The sequence below is a fragment of the Oncorhynchus clarkii genome, chromosome 9, assembly GCF_045791955.1.
Source record: "Oncorhynchus clarkii lewisi isolate Uvic-CL-2024 chromosome 9, UVic_Ocla_1.0, whole genome shotgun sequence".
Classification (NCBI taxonomy): Eukaryota; Metazoa; Chordata; class Actinopteri; order Salmoniformes; family Salmonidae; genus Oncorhynchus; species Oncorhynchus clarkii.
In genome coordinates, this window is record NC_092155.1 from 80,567,736 (window position 1) to 80,582,917 (window position 15,182).

Here is a 15,182-nt window from a genome sequence, read left to right on the forward strand (position 1 = left end):
GGAAAAGATGCCCGGGAAAAATATTGTTTTGCTAAATTTCTGGTATTAGTCCGGGAGTTGGCAATCACTGGCCCGTTACCCCATTTAGATGAGACTTAGGTGATGTAATCAACAGCCAAGGTTTACCTTTAATTTGGGCTGTATTACAAGTCAGTACTTTAGACACTGTTTGAAGGGCATCAGAAAGGGTCATGTGCAGAAGAGATCATGTTCTGCCTCCCACTGTCACTGAGTTCGGCGCAGCTTAGGCATGGTAGAGGGAAACCAGACAAGTTTCCCAGTCATCTTTCAGTGATGGGGGTCATATGTTGTACCTTAAAACACCACATGCAGAAATAAAACAAAGTAGTTGATCAGAACCACATCTACCGGAGGTGACTGACCTATGAATCAAGTACAATTGTTTGTTTCTCACAACCAATTTTCAAATCAGGCAACCCCTAGTTTGTGAAACACTGTATTAGTCAGGCCTAAAACTCTGTTACACCAGCAACTACACCGATGTGCATTGTTGACCAAATCCAGACTAACAGAGCCTCTGGTGCAGAGTGCTGTGACATGAGATCACCCGCTTCACAGAAATTAAGGCGTCAGTTATTTTAACACTAGTACTTAACTAATCGTACACTAGCTTATGTCATTGTTAATTTAGGTCCAACACCAAACCAGTATTTATTTTACCCACAACCTTCAAGTCATCTGAAATCAGGAGTGAAGCTCAGAATAACGGAAGGCAACTCAGGTCCGTTTTATATTAAACAATGCACTTTTATTGGCTAGTTGTTCCTCCATGTCTCTGATCTCTTGGATGCTTCTGTGCCCGTCTAGACCGTCTGTAGTTGGGTGTCTAGATGGCGTGAATCTTCTTCCAGCGAGCCAGAGGACCAGTCGAAGGGATGTACTTCACCCCACAGCCATCAGGAATCACACGCTTTTCAGCCATCATTTGGTCAAAGTCTACCGCGTTGAACTTAGTGAAGCCGTACTTCTTAGACATGTGGATCTGGGAGAGAGAAAGGAGAGAGTGATCAGATGTTATCCAGAGGCAACCATTTTCCTCAGTGAAGGAAATATAGCTAGTTTTGTCTCAGCGGTCCCTTAAAGGGGCCAGCACCTCCCAGCTGGCCTCATACACAACCACAGAGTCACTGTCTGCAGCCATTGAACACCAGAACAGCACGGCAGCGAGACTGGTCAGATTAATGAGCTGCAGGGGTCTAACAGCGCACAATGAGTGTTAAAAGACCTTCAAATCTCATCTATATATTCTCACAATGATCGACACCAGTTACCCCAGTGTGTAGCTACTCATACAAGTGTCCGCATTTCAAATGTATATTCAGTGTGTTACCTTCTGGCGTCCGGGGAACTTGAACTTGGCCCTGCGGAGAGCCTCGATAATGTGCTCCTTGTTGCTGGCCTTGGTGCGGACAGACATGATCACCTGACCGATTCTAACACGGGCCACGGTGCCCAGGGGTTTACCGAACGCACCACGCATCCCTGTCTGGAGCCTAGAAACACAGAACAAAACACGTCTCATTACTACAGGCAACACATTACTGACAAGGAATAGCTATTGTGCTTTACAGCAAGCAGAGACCAGGGAAACTAGAGCAGAATGAAACCTGGAGAGGAACCAGACTGAGGGTCATTTGAATACATTCTGCATGTACGGTAAAACATCAATGCTAATTACCCAAATACATCAACGGCCAAGACCATGGCCACATGGCGCCCTATTCTCTACAGTACACTACTGTTGACCAGAGGCTGGCCATTGACATGGAGCAGCACCGTGTCCATATTACCAGCAGACAGAGCAGTCCTCAACCCCCAGTCAGTCAGTCCCAGCCCAGTCAGTCCCGGCCCACAACCCCCAGCCCAGTCAGTCAGTCCCGGCCCACAACCCCCAGCCCAGTCAGTCAGTCCCGGCCCACAACCCCCAGCCCAGTCAGTCAGTCCCGGCCCACAACCCCCAGCCCAGCCAGTCAATCAGTCCCGGTCCATAACCCCCGGCCCAGTCAGTCAATCAGTCCCGGTCCACAACCCCCGGCCCAGTCAGTCAGTGTCCACAACCCCCGGCCCAGTCAGTCAGTCAGTGTCCACAACCCCCGGCCCAGTCAGTCAGTCCCGGTCCACAACCCCCGGCCCAGTCAGTCAGTCCCGGTCCACAACCCCCGGCCCAGTCAGTCAGTCCCGGTCCACAACCCCCGGCCCAGTCAGTCAGTCCCGGTCCACAACCGCCGGCCCAGTCAGTCAGTCCCGGTCCACAACCCCCGGCCCAGTCAGTCAGTCCCGGTCCACAACCCCCGGCCCAGTCAGTCCCGGTCCACAACCCCCGGCCCAGTCAGTCCCGGTCCACAACCCCCGGCCCAGTCAGTCCCGGTCCACAACCCCCGGCCCAGTCAGTCCCGGTCCACAACCCCCGGCCCAGTCAGTCCCGGTCCACAACCCCCGGCCCAGTCAGTCCCGGTCCACAACCCCCGGCCCAGTCAGTCCCGGTCCACAACCCCCGGCCCAGTCAGTCCCGGTCCACAACCCCCGGCCCAGTCAGTCCCGGTCCACAACCCCCGGCCCAGTCAGTCCCGGTCCACAACCCCCGGCCCAGTCAGTCCCGGTCCACAACCCCCGGCCCAGTCAGTCCCGGTCTACAACCCCCGGCCCAGTCAGTCCCGGTCTACAACCCCCAGCCCAGTCTACAACCCCCAGCCCAGTCAGTCCCGGTCTGAAACACAGCACCAGTTGTAAAGCGTTGTCTCAGCGGTCCCTTAAAGGGGCCAGCACCTCCCAGCTGGCCTCATACACAACCACAGAGTTACTGTCTGCAGCCATTGCACACCAGAACCGCACGGCAGCGGGACTGGTCGGCTTAATAAGCTGCAGGTGTGTTTTAGGAGTTTAGAACAGTGCTGTACCTGTCAGCCCCAGCGCAGGACAACATCTTGTTGATACGGATGACATGGAAGGGGTGCAGGCGGACCCGGATGTGGAAACCGTCTTTTCCACAAGTCTTCACCATGTACTTGTTGGCACAGATACGGGCTGCCTCCAGAGCTAGAAGAGAGATGGGAGAGTTAACACAGGCTGCTGCCTCCAGAGGAGAGATGGGAGAGTTAACACAGGCTGCTGCCTCCAGAGGAGAGATGGGAGAGTTAACACAGGCTGCTGCCTCCAGAGGAGAGATGGGAGAGTTAACACAGGCTGCTGCCTCCAGAGGAGAGATGGGAGAGTTAACACAGGCTGCTGCCTCCAGAGGAGAGATGGGAGAGTTAACACAGGCTGCCTCCAGAGGAGAGATGGGAGAGTTAACAGACTGCCTCCAGAGGAGAGATGGGAGAGTTAACAGACTGCCTCCAGAGGAGAGATGGGAGAGTTAACACAGGCTGCTGCCTCCAGAGCTAGAGGAGAGATGGGAGAGTTAACACAGGCTGCTGCCTCCAGAGCTAGAGGAGAGATGGGAGAGTTAACAGACTGCCTCCAGAGGAGAGATGGGAGAGTTAACAGACTGCCTCCAGAGGAGAGATGGGAGAGTTAACACAGGCTGCCTCCAGAGCTAGAGGAGAGATTTAGAAAGTACATGAATGTGAGATTAGAATCCAACCTAGCCTTTCAGAAGACAACATGTTTTTGTGATGTGTGCCCCAGAGATGACCTGTGCCCTCACCTTCAGAGGACAGCTGCTCGTACTCGTCAGAGACCATGTGACCACACAGAGGGAACTCATCCACCCTGGCCTTCTTCCTGCCCAGGTCAAAGATCCTGATCTTAGGATCTACAGAGAGCAGAGCACATTACATACAGGAGGGGACAGAGAGCAGAGCACATTACATACAGGGAATAGTTGATGTAGATCTGAGTGTAATTTCTTTAAGATATCAAGCGGACATACAAAACAGCCAATTCCCTCTGTAGTTAAGCATAAACAGGTCACGTTTTGTCTCAGCGGTCCCTTAAAGGGGCCAGCACCTCCCAGCTGGCCTCATACACAACCACAGAGTCACTGTCTGCAGCCATTGAACACCAGAACCGCACTGCAGCGAGACTGGTCAGCTTCATGAGCTGCAGTTCAGAACACGGTGCCGTGTAGTCGGACAGAACTAGTACCGTAACTTATGGGGAATTATCCAAGTTGTATTTTCAGGAGCCAGCAAGTATCTTTCTCATGTCAGTCAGTAACGGTGTCTAAACTATACTGTCTTAGTGCATGGTATAGATAACAACTGGCTAGTTTGCCTGTCTATAAAGAGAAGGGCGGGCTGTGCGTTGATCATGCACCTCTGATTGGACAGAGTGAGATATGAAACGCCTACGCTCATTTGGACAGATGAAAAGTTGTCGGCCCGCTGTAAGTTGACACAAACACTGGTCAGACACCACCCCCATCCGCGCGGTTCCTAAGCAGCTGTTTTGGGGTAATTTTGCGAACATCTACTTAGGCATATTAAAACATTACACTTTTCCCCCCGATCACGAGTATCGTCCGATCTATCAACCTACGGATACGATTACGACCATGTCTGCACATCACTGTTCAAGGCATGTCTGAGTGGGTATTGGGGAATAACCAAGGAGAGGAGAAAGTAAGGAAAAGGGCTTTACCAGGCACACCACGACAGAAGCGGGACTTGGGGTAGGGCTTGTTCTTGCAGTAGCGATAGCTGTGGGAGAGAGATGGCTTGAAACAATTATCTGTTGACCAGCCACAGTACCAGGCCACATGCCGTCATCTTTCAATGTTTGGTTTGTCAAGTGATTATATCAGCTGCCTTTACATTCAACACAGGAAAAGGTCAACAACGTCATTTAAGTGATCAGCGGTCCTGCAGAAACAGCCATGTTTCAGGGTGTGAAGGCAATCTAGCCAGTCGGTTGTGTCTCAGTCTCTTAAAGGGCCAACACCTCCCAGCGGGCCTCATAGGCAAACAGGTACTGTCTGCTGTAATTATACACCAGAACCACACTGCAGACTGATTGGCTAAATACACTGCAGGTGTGTGATGAAGTCAGTTCAAATGACACTAAGGATGTTTACACATGTTCATGCATTTTTATACTCTATGGTAAAAAAACAACGTTATATGCTGTGTAATCACAGGCCGATGTACGATACTAATAACCTCTATAACCGTTCAGCCACGGACAGGCTTCAATGGCTAGTTAACTATGCTGGTTTATGCCATTAGCGGTTAGCCTACCAACTAGTAACTTTTTTTTACATTTCACCTTTATTTAACCAGGTAGGCTAGTTGAGAACAAGTTCTCATTTACAACTGCGAACTGGCCAAGATAAAGCATAGCAGTGTGAACAGACAACAGAGTTACACATGGAGTAAACAATTAACAAGTCAATAACACAGTAGAAAAAAAAGTAGAAAAAAAAGAGTCTATATACATTGTGTGCAAAAGGCATGAGGAGGTAGGCGAATAATTCCAATTTAGCAGATTAACACTGGAGTGATAAATGATCAGATGGTCATGTACAGAGATATTGGTGTGCAAAAGAGCAGAAAAGTAAATAAGATATAAACAGTATGGGGATGAGGTAGGTAAATTGGGTGGGCTATTTACCGATGGACTATGTACAGCTGCAGCGATCGGTTAGCTGCTCAGATAGCAGATGTTTGAAGTTGGTGAGGGAGATAAAAGTCTCCAATCTAAATGCCAACGAGCTACATTCAACACCATGTTACCTAAGTGACTGACCGTGACTTCGTCGACAATTGTGTAACAGCCCATCTAGTTATCTAGTTATGACAGCACAAGGATTGGTTATGCGAGTAAATTACTTGACAGCAAAAACGCAAATATAGGTAGCTGGATCATTAATGCACATGGTGCGGAAATATCCTCCATTTTGCATTTTCATCCCGCGACATACTTCAATCCCGAGCTATAAAAATCATGTGACAAAAAACCTCACCATCGGGCTGGCCGGCGACCCATAGCTGCAATCTGTATAAATAACACACAAAACAAACACTTATTACGAAAGGAAACTGAGGTTATACGCTAGAAAGATGGTAGAGTTTGTAGAATGTTTTGAAGAGAGGCAGACACCGCCATGTGAACACGAACTCACCGAAAGGAGGAAAGGAAGTTAGAGAGACATCCGGTGCGTCATACGGACGCTTCGCCTGGAGAATTAGGATAAAAACACTCCGGTTATATTTTTGATTTGGGTAAACACTTTTGGCGTCACACGTGAAATATGGTTAGTAATCGTGTATTTTAAATTGAATATGATGGCTGTAAAATTTTCTCCGCAATAACTAGCCTACCGTGGAGCATAATGGGAAAGGTAGTTTTACTGGGAACATGGAACAAGCAACATGAACATTCAAGGGGATCACCAAAATGTAGGATGAGATGAGGTGAGGACGAGGAAAGTCTCGGTAAAATTAGTTTGGATCCCCCGACAGTGGTGTTATTTAATAACATTTTAATTGCTATGTATTGGCAAGTGAGGGGATTTGAAGCCACCAGATGGCCATATTGGAACTCCCCAGATGGATCAGTCCTCCCGATAGGAATGAATGGAATTCTACAATATTTCAATTAAAGATGCACTATGCAGAAATCGCAACGCCATTTCCTGGTTGCTAAAATTCGAATAGCTACCTAATTTCAGTTTATGTGATAAAACAAGCAAGTACAGTGTAGAGAATAATGGTACCATCTAAACCACTGTTAAATATATTTTCCATAACCAAAATTATTATATTTTCAGCTGTTTGAAGCTGGTGTACAAAACCGAAGGTAAAAGGCACAAAAACTAAACTTAATAATGGGAAGCATAGAAAGAGTGCACATAGAACAGATCTACTGCTTCTTAGACTTTCAATGATAATGACAGATCTATAACACAGAGTAGATCTACTGCATCTTAGACTTTCAATGATAATGACAGATCTATAACACATAGAACAGATCTACTGCTTCTTAGACTTTCAATGATAATGACAGATCTATAACACATAGAACAGATCTACTGCTTCTTAGACTTTCAATGATAATGACAGATCTATAACACAAGTAGATCTACTGCATCTTATACTTTCAATGATAATGACAGATCTATAACACATAGAACAGATCTACTGCTTCTTAGACTTTCAATGATAATGACAGATCTATAACACAGAGTAGATCTACTGCATCTTAGACTTTCAATGATAATGACAGCTCTATAACACATAGAACAGATCTACTGCTTCTTAGACTTTCAATGATAATGACAGATGTATAACACATAGAGTAGATCTACTGCATCTTAGACTTTCAATGATAATGACAGATCTATAACACATAGAGTAGATCTACTGCATCTTAGATTTTCAATGATAATGACAGATCTATAACACATAGAACAGATCTACTGCATCTTAGATTTTCAATGATAATGACAGATCTATAACACATAGAGTAGATCTACTGCATCTTAGATTTTCAATGATAATGACAGATCTATAACACATAGAGTAGATCTACTGCATCTTAGATTTTCAATGATAATGACAGATCTATAACACATAGAACAGATCTACTGCTTCTTAGACTTTCAATGATAATGACAGATCTATAACACATTTCAAGTTTTAATGACACAAGTACAGTGAAATGCCTTTCTTGCAAACTCAAACCCCAACAATGCAGTAATCAATAACAATGTATCACTACAAAACATGAGGAATAAGAAATATGAAATACACAATAAAGTAAGTAAGAAAACTATATACAGTTCCAATATCATATTTACATGTGCAGGAATACTGGAGTGATGGAGGTGACAGTGTGTGTAGTGTGCAGGGCACTGTGTGTGTGTTAGAGTGACAGTGTGTGTAGGGCACTGTGTGTGTGTTAGAGTGACAGTGTGTGTAGGGCCCTGTGTGTGTGTTAGAGTGACAGTGTGTGTAGTGTGCAGGGCCCCGTCAGCGTGCATAGTGACAGTGTGTGTAGTGTGTAGGGCACTGTGTGTGTGTTAGAGTGACAGTGTGTGTAGTGTGTAGGGCACTGTGTGTTGGAGTGACAGTGTGTGTAGTGTGTAGGGCCCCGTCAGTGTGCATAGTGACAGTGTGTGTAGTGTGCAGGGCACTGTGTGTGTGTTAGAGTGACAGTGTGTGTAGTGTGTAGGGCCCTGTGTGTAGTGTGTAGGGCCCTGTGTGTCTGTTGGAGTGACAGTTTGTGTAGTGTGTAGGGCCCCGTCAGTGTGTAGGGCCCCGTCAGCGTGCATAGAGACAGTGTGTGTAGTGTGTAGGGCCCTGTGTGTGTGTTGGAGTATCAGTGTGTGTAGTGTGTAGGGCCCCGTCAGTGTGTAGGGCCCCGTCAGCGTGCATAGAGACAGTGCAAATACTGAAATAAAAAGTCAATCAAGATACAAGGTAAACTCGGTCCATGTAGCGATTTATCAGTCCTATTGCTTGGGGATAGAAACTGTTCAAAAGCCTGTTTGTGTCAGACTTAGTGCATCGGTACCCCTTGAGAAAACAGTGACTTTGGATGGTTGTGGTCTCCGGGCCTTCTTTTCACACCGCCTGGTATAGAGGTTCTGGATGGCAGGGAGCTCGGCCCCAGTGATGTACTGGGCTGTCCGTACAACTCTCTGTAGCGCCATGCGATCGAGGGTGGTGTTTTTGCCAAGCCGTGATGCAGCCAGTCCAGATGCTGACAATGGTACATCTGTAGAACCTTTTAATTTCTATGTGAATTGGGGTCAGGGTCGCCCAAAAAGTGCCATTTTGCAGCTTTAAATGTCTCAAGGACAAAATTACACTTATTTAAGTGTATTTTTGTAGTGGGGACAGTAACACTTATAAAAGGAAAACGCTTTAATATCTGTCTTATTGTTTTGTTTAACTCACATTATCAAATCAAATCAGATGTTATTGGTCACATACACATGGTTAGCAGATGTTATTGGTCACATACACGTGGTTAGCAGATGTTATTGGTCACATACACGTGGTTAGCAGATGTTATTGGTCACATACACATGGTTAGCAGATGTTATTGGTCACATACACATGGTTAGCAGATGTTATTGGTCACATACACGTGGTTAGCAGATGTTATTGGTCACATACACATGGTTAGCAGATGTTATTGGTCACATACACGTGGTTAGCAGATGTTATTGGTCACATACACGTGGTTAGCAGATGTTATTGGTCACATACACATGGTTAGCAGATGTTATTGGTCACATACACATGGTTAGCAGATGTTATTGGTCACATACACATGGTTAGCAGATGTTATTGGTCACATGCACATGGTTAGCAGATGTTATTGGTCACATACACATGGTTAGCAGATGTTATTGGTCACATACACATGGTTAGCAGATGTTATTGTGAGTGTAGCGTAATGCTTGTGTTTCTAGTTCCGACCATGCAGTAATAACCAACAAGTAATCTAACAAATACACTACCTTATACAGTCAAATGTAAAGGAATGATTAAGAATATGTACATATAGATATATGGATCAGCGGTGGCCATGGGCAAGATGCAGTAGATGGTATCGAGTACAGTATAGCTTTGATGCACCTGTACTGACCTCGCCTTCTGGATGATAGCGGGGTGAACAGGCAGTGGCTTGGGTGGTTGTTGTCCTTGATGATCTTTTTGGCCTTCCTGTGACATTGGGTGCTGTAGGTGTCCTGGAGGGCAGGTAGGTTGCCCCCGGTGATGCGTTGGGCAGAACACAACACCCGTACAGCTGCATTAAGGTAATGGTTAAGGTAATGGTTAAGGTCTGGGATAGGGTTATGCATGGTTAAGGTAAGGGTTAAGGCCTGGGATAGGGTTATGAATGGTTAAGGTAAGGGTCAGGGTCTGGGAACGGGTTCTGGGACCTTCTGATCCAGAGTCACGGGATTACAACCATCTGCCACCCCCGTCCTCAATGCAAAACCCAAGCCTACTTGATGGTAATAGCACTCAATGTGGCAGCTAGAGGCCGTTTATTTTATTTTATTAATTGTAACTTTTTTTTTAGTGGTGGATCAGCTTACTATTGAGGAAAGATTGTTGCTTCCATCAATGTAATTGTCTGCATCATTTCCAATCCCCCATATATTTTTGGGGTAAATATATCCACATACAGTGGGGAGAACAAGTATTTGATACACTGCCGATTTTGCAGGTTTTCTTACTTACAAAGCATGTAGAGGTCTGTCATTTTTTATCATAGGTACACTTTAACTATGAGAGACGGAATCTAAAACAAAAATCCAGAAAATCACATTGTATGATTTTTAAGTAATTAATTTGCATTTTATTGCATGACATAAGTATTTGATCACCTACCAACCAGTAAGAATACCAGCTCTCACAGACCTGTTAGTTTTTCTTTAAGAGGCCCCCCTGTTCTCCACTCATTACCTGTATTAATTGCACCTGTTTGAACTCGTTACGTGTATAAAAGACACCTGTCCACACACTCAATCAAACAGACTCCAACCTCTCCACAATGGCCAAGACCAGAGAGCTGTGTAAGGACAACAGGGATAAAATTGTAGACCTGCACAAGGCTGGGATGGGATACAGGACAATAGGCAAGCAGCTTGGTGAGAAGGCAACAACTGTTGGCGCAATTAATAGAAAATGGAAGAAGTTCAAGATGACGGTCAATCACCCTCGGTCTGGGGCTCCATGCAAGATCTCACCTCGTGGGGCATCAATGATCATGAGGAAGGTGAGGGATCAGCCCAGAACTACACGGCAGGTTCTGGTCAATGACCTGAAGAGAGCTGGGACCACAGTCTCAAAGAAAACCATTAGCAGCACACCACGCCGTCATGGATTAAAATCCTGCAGCGCACGCAAGGTCCCCCTGCTCAAGCCAGCGCATGTCCAGGCCCGTCTGAAGTTTGCCAATGACCCTCTGGATGATCCAGAGGAGGAATGGGAGAAGGTCATGTGGTCTGATGAGACAAAAATAGAGCTTTTTGGTCTAAACTCCACTCGCCGTGTTTGGAGGAAGAAGAAGGATGAGTACAACCCCAAGAACACCGTCCCAACCGTGAAGCATGGAGGTGGAAACATCATTCTTTGGGGATGCTTTTCTGCAAAGGGGACAGGACTACTGCACCGTATTGAGGGGAGGATGGATGGGGCCATGTATCGCGAGATCTTGGCCAACAACCTCCTTCCCTCTGTAAGAGCATTGAAGATGGGTCGTGGCTGGGTCTTCCAGCATGACAATGACCCGAAACACACAGCCAGGGCAACTAAGGAGTGGCTCCGTAAGAAGCACCTCAAGGTAATGGAGTGGTTAACTAACTAGAGTGAACCCAGGTTAACTAACTAGAGTAGACCCAGGTTAACCAACTAGACTGGACCCAGGTTAACCAACTAGAGTGGACCCAGGTTTACCAACTAGAGTGGACCCAGGTTAACCAACTAAAGTGGACCCAGGTTAACCAACTAGAGTGGACCCAGGTTAACTAACTAGAGTGTACCCAGGTTAACTAACTAGAGTAGACCCAGGTTAACTAATTAGACTGGACCCAGGTTAACTAACTAGACTGGACCCAGGTTAACTAACTAGAGTAGACCCAGGTTAACCAACTAGAGTGGACCCAGGTTAACCAACTAGAGTGGACCCAGGTTAACTAACTAGAGTAGACCCAGGTTAACCAACTAGAGTAGACCCAGGTTAACCAACTAGAGTGGACCCAGGTTAATCAACTAGAGTGGACACAGGTTAACTAACTAGTAGACCCAGGTTAACCAACTAGAGTGGACCCAGGTTAACTAACTAGAGTAGACCCAGGTTAAACAACTAGAGTGGACCCAGGTTAACCAACTAGAGTAGACCCAGGTTAACTAACTAGAGTGGACCCAGGTTAACCAACTAGAGTAGACCCAGGTTAACTAACTAGAGTAGATTCAGGTTAACCAACTAGACAGGACCCAGGTTAACCAACTAGAGTGGACCCAGGTTTACCAACTAGAGTGGACCCAGGTTAACCAACTAAAGTGGACCCACGTTAACCAACTAGAGTAGACCCAGGTTAACTAACTAGAGTAGACCCAGGTTAACTAACTAGAGTGGACCCAGGGTAACCAACTAGAGTGGACCCAGGTTAACCAACTAGAGTGGACCCAGGTTAACCAACTAGAGTGGACCCAGGTTAACCAACTAGAGTGGACCCAGCTTAACTAACTAGAGGGGACCCAGGATAACTAACTAGAGTGGACCCAGTTTAACTAACTAGAGTAGACCCAGGTTAACCAACTAGAGTGGACCTAGGTTAAACAACTAGAGTGGACCTAGGTTAACCAACTAGAGTAGACCCAGGTTAACTAACTAGAGTAGACCCAGGTTAACTAGAGTAGACCCAGGTTAACCAACTAGAGTAGACCCAGGTTAACCAACTAGAGTGGACCCAGGTTAACCAACTAGAGTAGACCCAGGTTAACTAACTAGAGTAGACCCAGGTTAAACAACTAGAGTAGACCCAGGTTAACTAACTAGAGTGGACCCAGGTTAACTAACTAGAGTGGACCCAGGTTAACCAACTAGAGTGGACCCAGGTTAACCAACTAGAGTAGACCCAGGTTAACCAACTAGAGTAGACCCAGGTTAACCAACTAGAGTAGACCCAGGTTAACCAACTAGAGTAGACCCAGGTTAACCAACTAGAGTGGACCCAGGTTAACCAACTAGAGTGGACCCAGGTTAACCAACTAGAGTGGACCCAGGTTAACCAACTAGAGTGGACCCAGGTTAACTAACTAGAGTAGACCCAGGTTAACCCAACCTTAACCCTTAACACTAATTATAACCCTAACCCTAAATCTAACCCTAGCTCTCAACCTTAACCCTTAACACTAATTCTAACCTTAACCCTAATCCTAAAACTAACCCTATGTCACGTTTCTTCAAAGTCGAACCCAGAAGCAGACCAGGACAAGGAGAGTAGGAAAAAGGTGAGTATTTATTTACAAGTGAATGGGTAGATATATCCAGGTGGTGTAGCGGGTAGCGGTGATGAGTTGATGGGAGTAAATAGGTGGATCCAATGGGGAAGCGGAATCTTCTGACGACCAGGCGGGAATGGGGTAAATGATCCGGGTGAGTAACTGAAGACAGAACAAACAGAGGTAAGTTCAAGGCAAGCAATACGTAACAAAACAACTTCTATCCAACTTGAGGCTGATACTCTGGCACAACATACTGTTCATGGCTAACGATCCGGCAGGGAATGGATGTCAGGTCCGGGCTTATAAAGAGGAGAGATGATGATCAGGACCAGGTGTGCAGATAGCTGATGGGATACAGGTGCGGGTAATCAGAAACCCCAACTGGCTACATTGCCCGGCAACCAGACAGGGTGCGTTCCAGGACGCCGGAAAAACTCTCCAGGACAGAACATAGGCAAAAACAGACTCAGGAAACGGGATTCGTGACACCCTAGCTCCCAACCTTAACCCTAAACCCCTAGAAATAACATTTGTCCCCAGTTGGTCAAATTTTAGTTTGTTTACTTTTCTTATGGGGACTTCATGTTCATGACTTCACACACACACACACACACACACACACACACAAATATAAATACCCATGCTAAAAATATCAACATGTAAACATATTCAAGCATGACACAGAGACACACACACACTGTATCTATAAACACAGCCTTTTAAGGTAAACTCCTCTCTTTGTCACTTGCTATCGCTCTGTCACTCTTGCTCTCCCTCTCTCTCTCTGTCCCTGCCTGCCTCTATGTCTCTCTCTCTCTGTCTGCCTCTCTCTGTCTCTCTGTCTCTCTCTCTCTTGCTCTCATCAAAACATCAAAGGGCTTTATTGGCATGGGAAACATATGTTTACATTGCCAAAGCAAGTGACATAGATAATAAACAAAAGTGAAATAAACAATAAAAAATGAACAGTAAACATTACACTCATAGAAGTAAAAAATAATAAAGACATTTCAAACGTCATATTATGTCGATACACAGTGTTGTAACGATGTGTAAATGGTTAAAGTACAAAAGGATAAATAAATAAGCATAAATATGGGTTGTATTTACAGTGGTGTTTGTTCTTCACTGGTTTCCCTTTCTTGTGGCAACAGGTCACAAATCTTGCTCCTGTGACGTCACACTGTGGTATTTCACCCAGTAGATATGGGAGTTTATCAAAATTTCGTTTCTTTTCTGTGTAATCTGAGGGACATATGTGTCTCTATGGTCATACATTTGGCCGGAGGTTAGGAAGTGCAGCTCAGTTTCCACCTCATTTTGTGGGCAGTGAGCACATAGCCTGTCTTCTCTTGAGAGCCATGTCTGTCTACAGCGGCCTTTCCCAATAGCAAGGCTACGCTCACTGAGTCTGTACATCTATGTCTCTGTCTCAGATTACAGTGTATTTGTTCATGAGTCTGTTTATCTTTGTGTCTACTCTGTAAATCTCTTCTTCTCCATTTCACCGTACTGTAATCTCAGAGATAAAAAAGAGGGGGATATACAGAAGAAGATGGAAACAGAAAGAGGGAGAGAAGCTGAGAGAATTGATAATAACGTCAACCTCTTTGAAACCTTGTTGAGTGCAATTTTTACTGTTAAATTAGAATAGTTTTTTGTTTCTTGTTTATTTCCCTTGCTTTGGCAATGTAAACAGGTTTCCCATGTAAACAGGTTTCCCATGTAAACAGGTTTCCCCTGTAAACAGGTTTCCCATGTAAACAGGTTTCCCATGTAAACAGGTTTCCAATGTAAACAGGTTTCCCATATAAACAGGTTTCCCATGTAAACAGGTTTCCCATGTAAACAGGTTTCCCATGTAAACAGGTTTCCCATGTAAACAGGTTTCCCATGTAAACAGGTTTCCCATGTAAACAGGTTTCCCATGTAAACAGGTTTCCAATGTAAACAGGTTTCCAATGTAAACAGGTTTCCCATGTAAACAGGTTTCCCATGTAAACAGGTTTCCCATGTAAACAGGTTTCCCATGTAAACAGGTTTCCCATGCCAATAAAGGCCTTTTGGATTGAAATAAAGTGGGCTTCAGTAGATGTGTCCTTGTATGGAGGAATGAGATGTGTCCTTGTATGCAGAGTGAGGGAGCAGCTATGAATGACTGATCTAAACTCTCTGTGAGGTCAGAGGTGAGAGCTGTGCATGATCAAACATGACATCATCATGACTGTTGTCTGACCCCATGTCTGCCTG

The 15,182-nt window shown here is 45.5% G+C and overlaps 1 protein-coding gene and 3 non-coding genes across 5 annotated transcripts; all 4 read right to left on the reverse strand.

Moving 5' to 3' along the window:
• Positions 1–799: 799 nt before the first annotated feature.
• Positions 800–6,071, reverse strand: LOC139416980 (large ribosomal subunit protein uL16). Of its 2 annotated transcripts, XM_071166209.1 has the most exons (6): positions 5,924–6,071; positions 4,603–4,661; positions 3,668–3,775; positions 2,919–3,057; positions 1,352–1,514; positions 803–1,003 (listed from the first exon to the last, which is right to left on the reverse strand). In XM_071166209.1, exons 1-6 carry the CDS (start codon positions 5,944–5,946, stop codon positions 848–850), a joined length of 648 nt encoding a protein of 215 aa, XP_071022310.1. In that variant the 5' UTR covers positions 5,947–6,071; the 3' UTR covers positions 803–847. The 2 variants fall into 2 exon arrangements, with proteins under 2 accessions (XP_071022311.1, XP_071022310.1); XM_071166210.1 differs by lacking the exon at positions 4,603–4,661 and having other exon boundaries at positions 800–1,003; positions 5,924–5,970.
• Positions 1,081–1,213, reverse strand: LOC139417641 (small nucleolar RNA SNORA70). Its single transcript, XR_011635190.1, has one exon. It is a non-coding gene; the product is annotated as a small nucleolar RNA SNORA70 (small nucleolar RNA).
• LOC139417705 (small nucleolar RNA SNORA70) lies at positions 2,754–2,886 on the reverse strand. Its single transcript, XR_011635248.1, has one exon. It is a non-coding gene; the product is annotated as a small nucleolar RNA SNORA70 (small nucleolar RNA).
• On the reverse strand, positions 3,936–4,068 carry LOC139417640 (small nucleolar RNA SNORA70). Its single transcript, XR_011635189.1, has one exon. It is a non-coding gene; the product is annotated as a small nucleolar RNA SNORA70 (small nucleolar RNA).
• Positions 6,072–15,182: the final 9,111 nt, after the last annotated feature.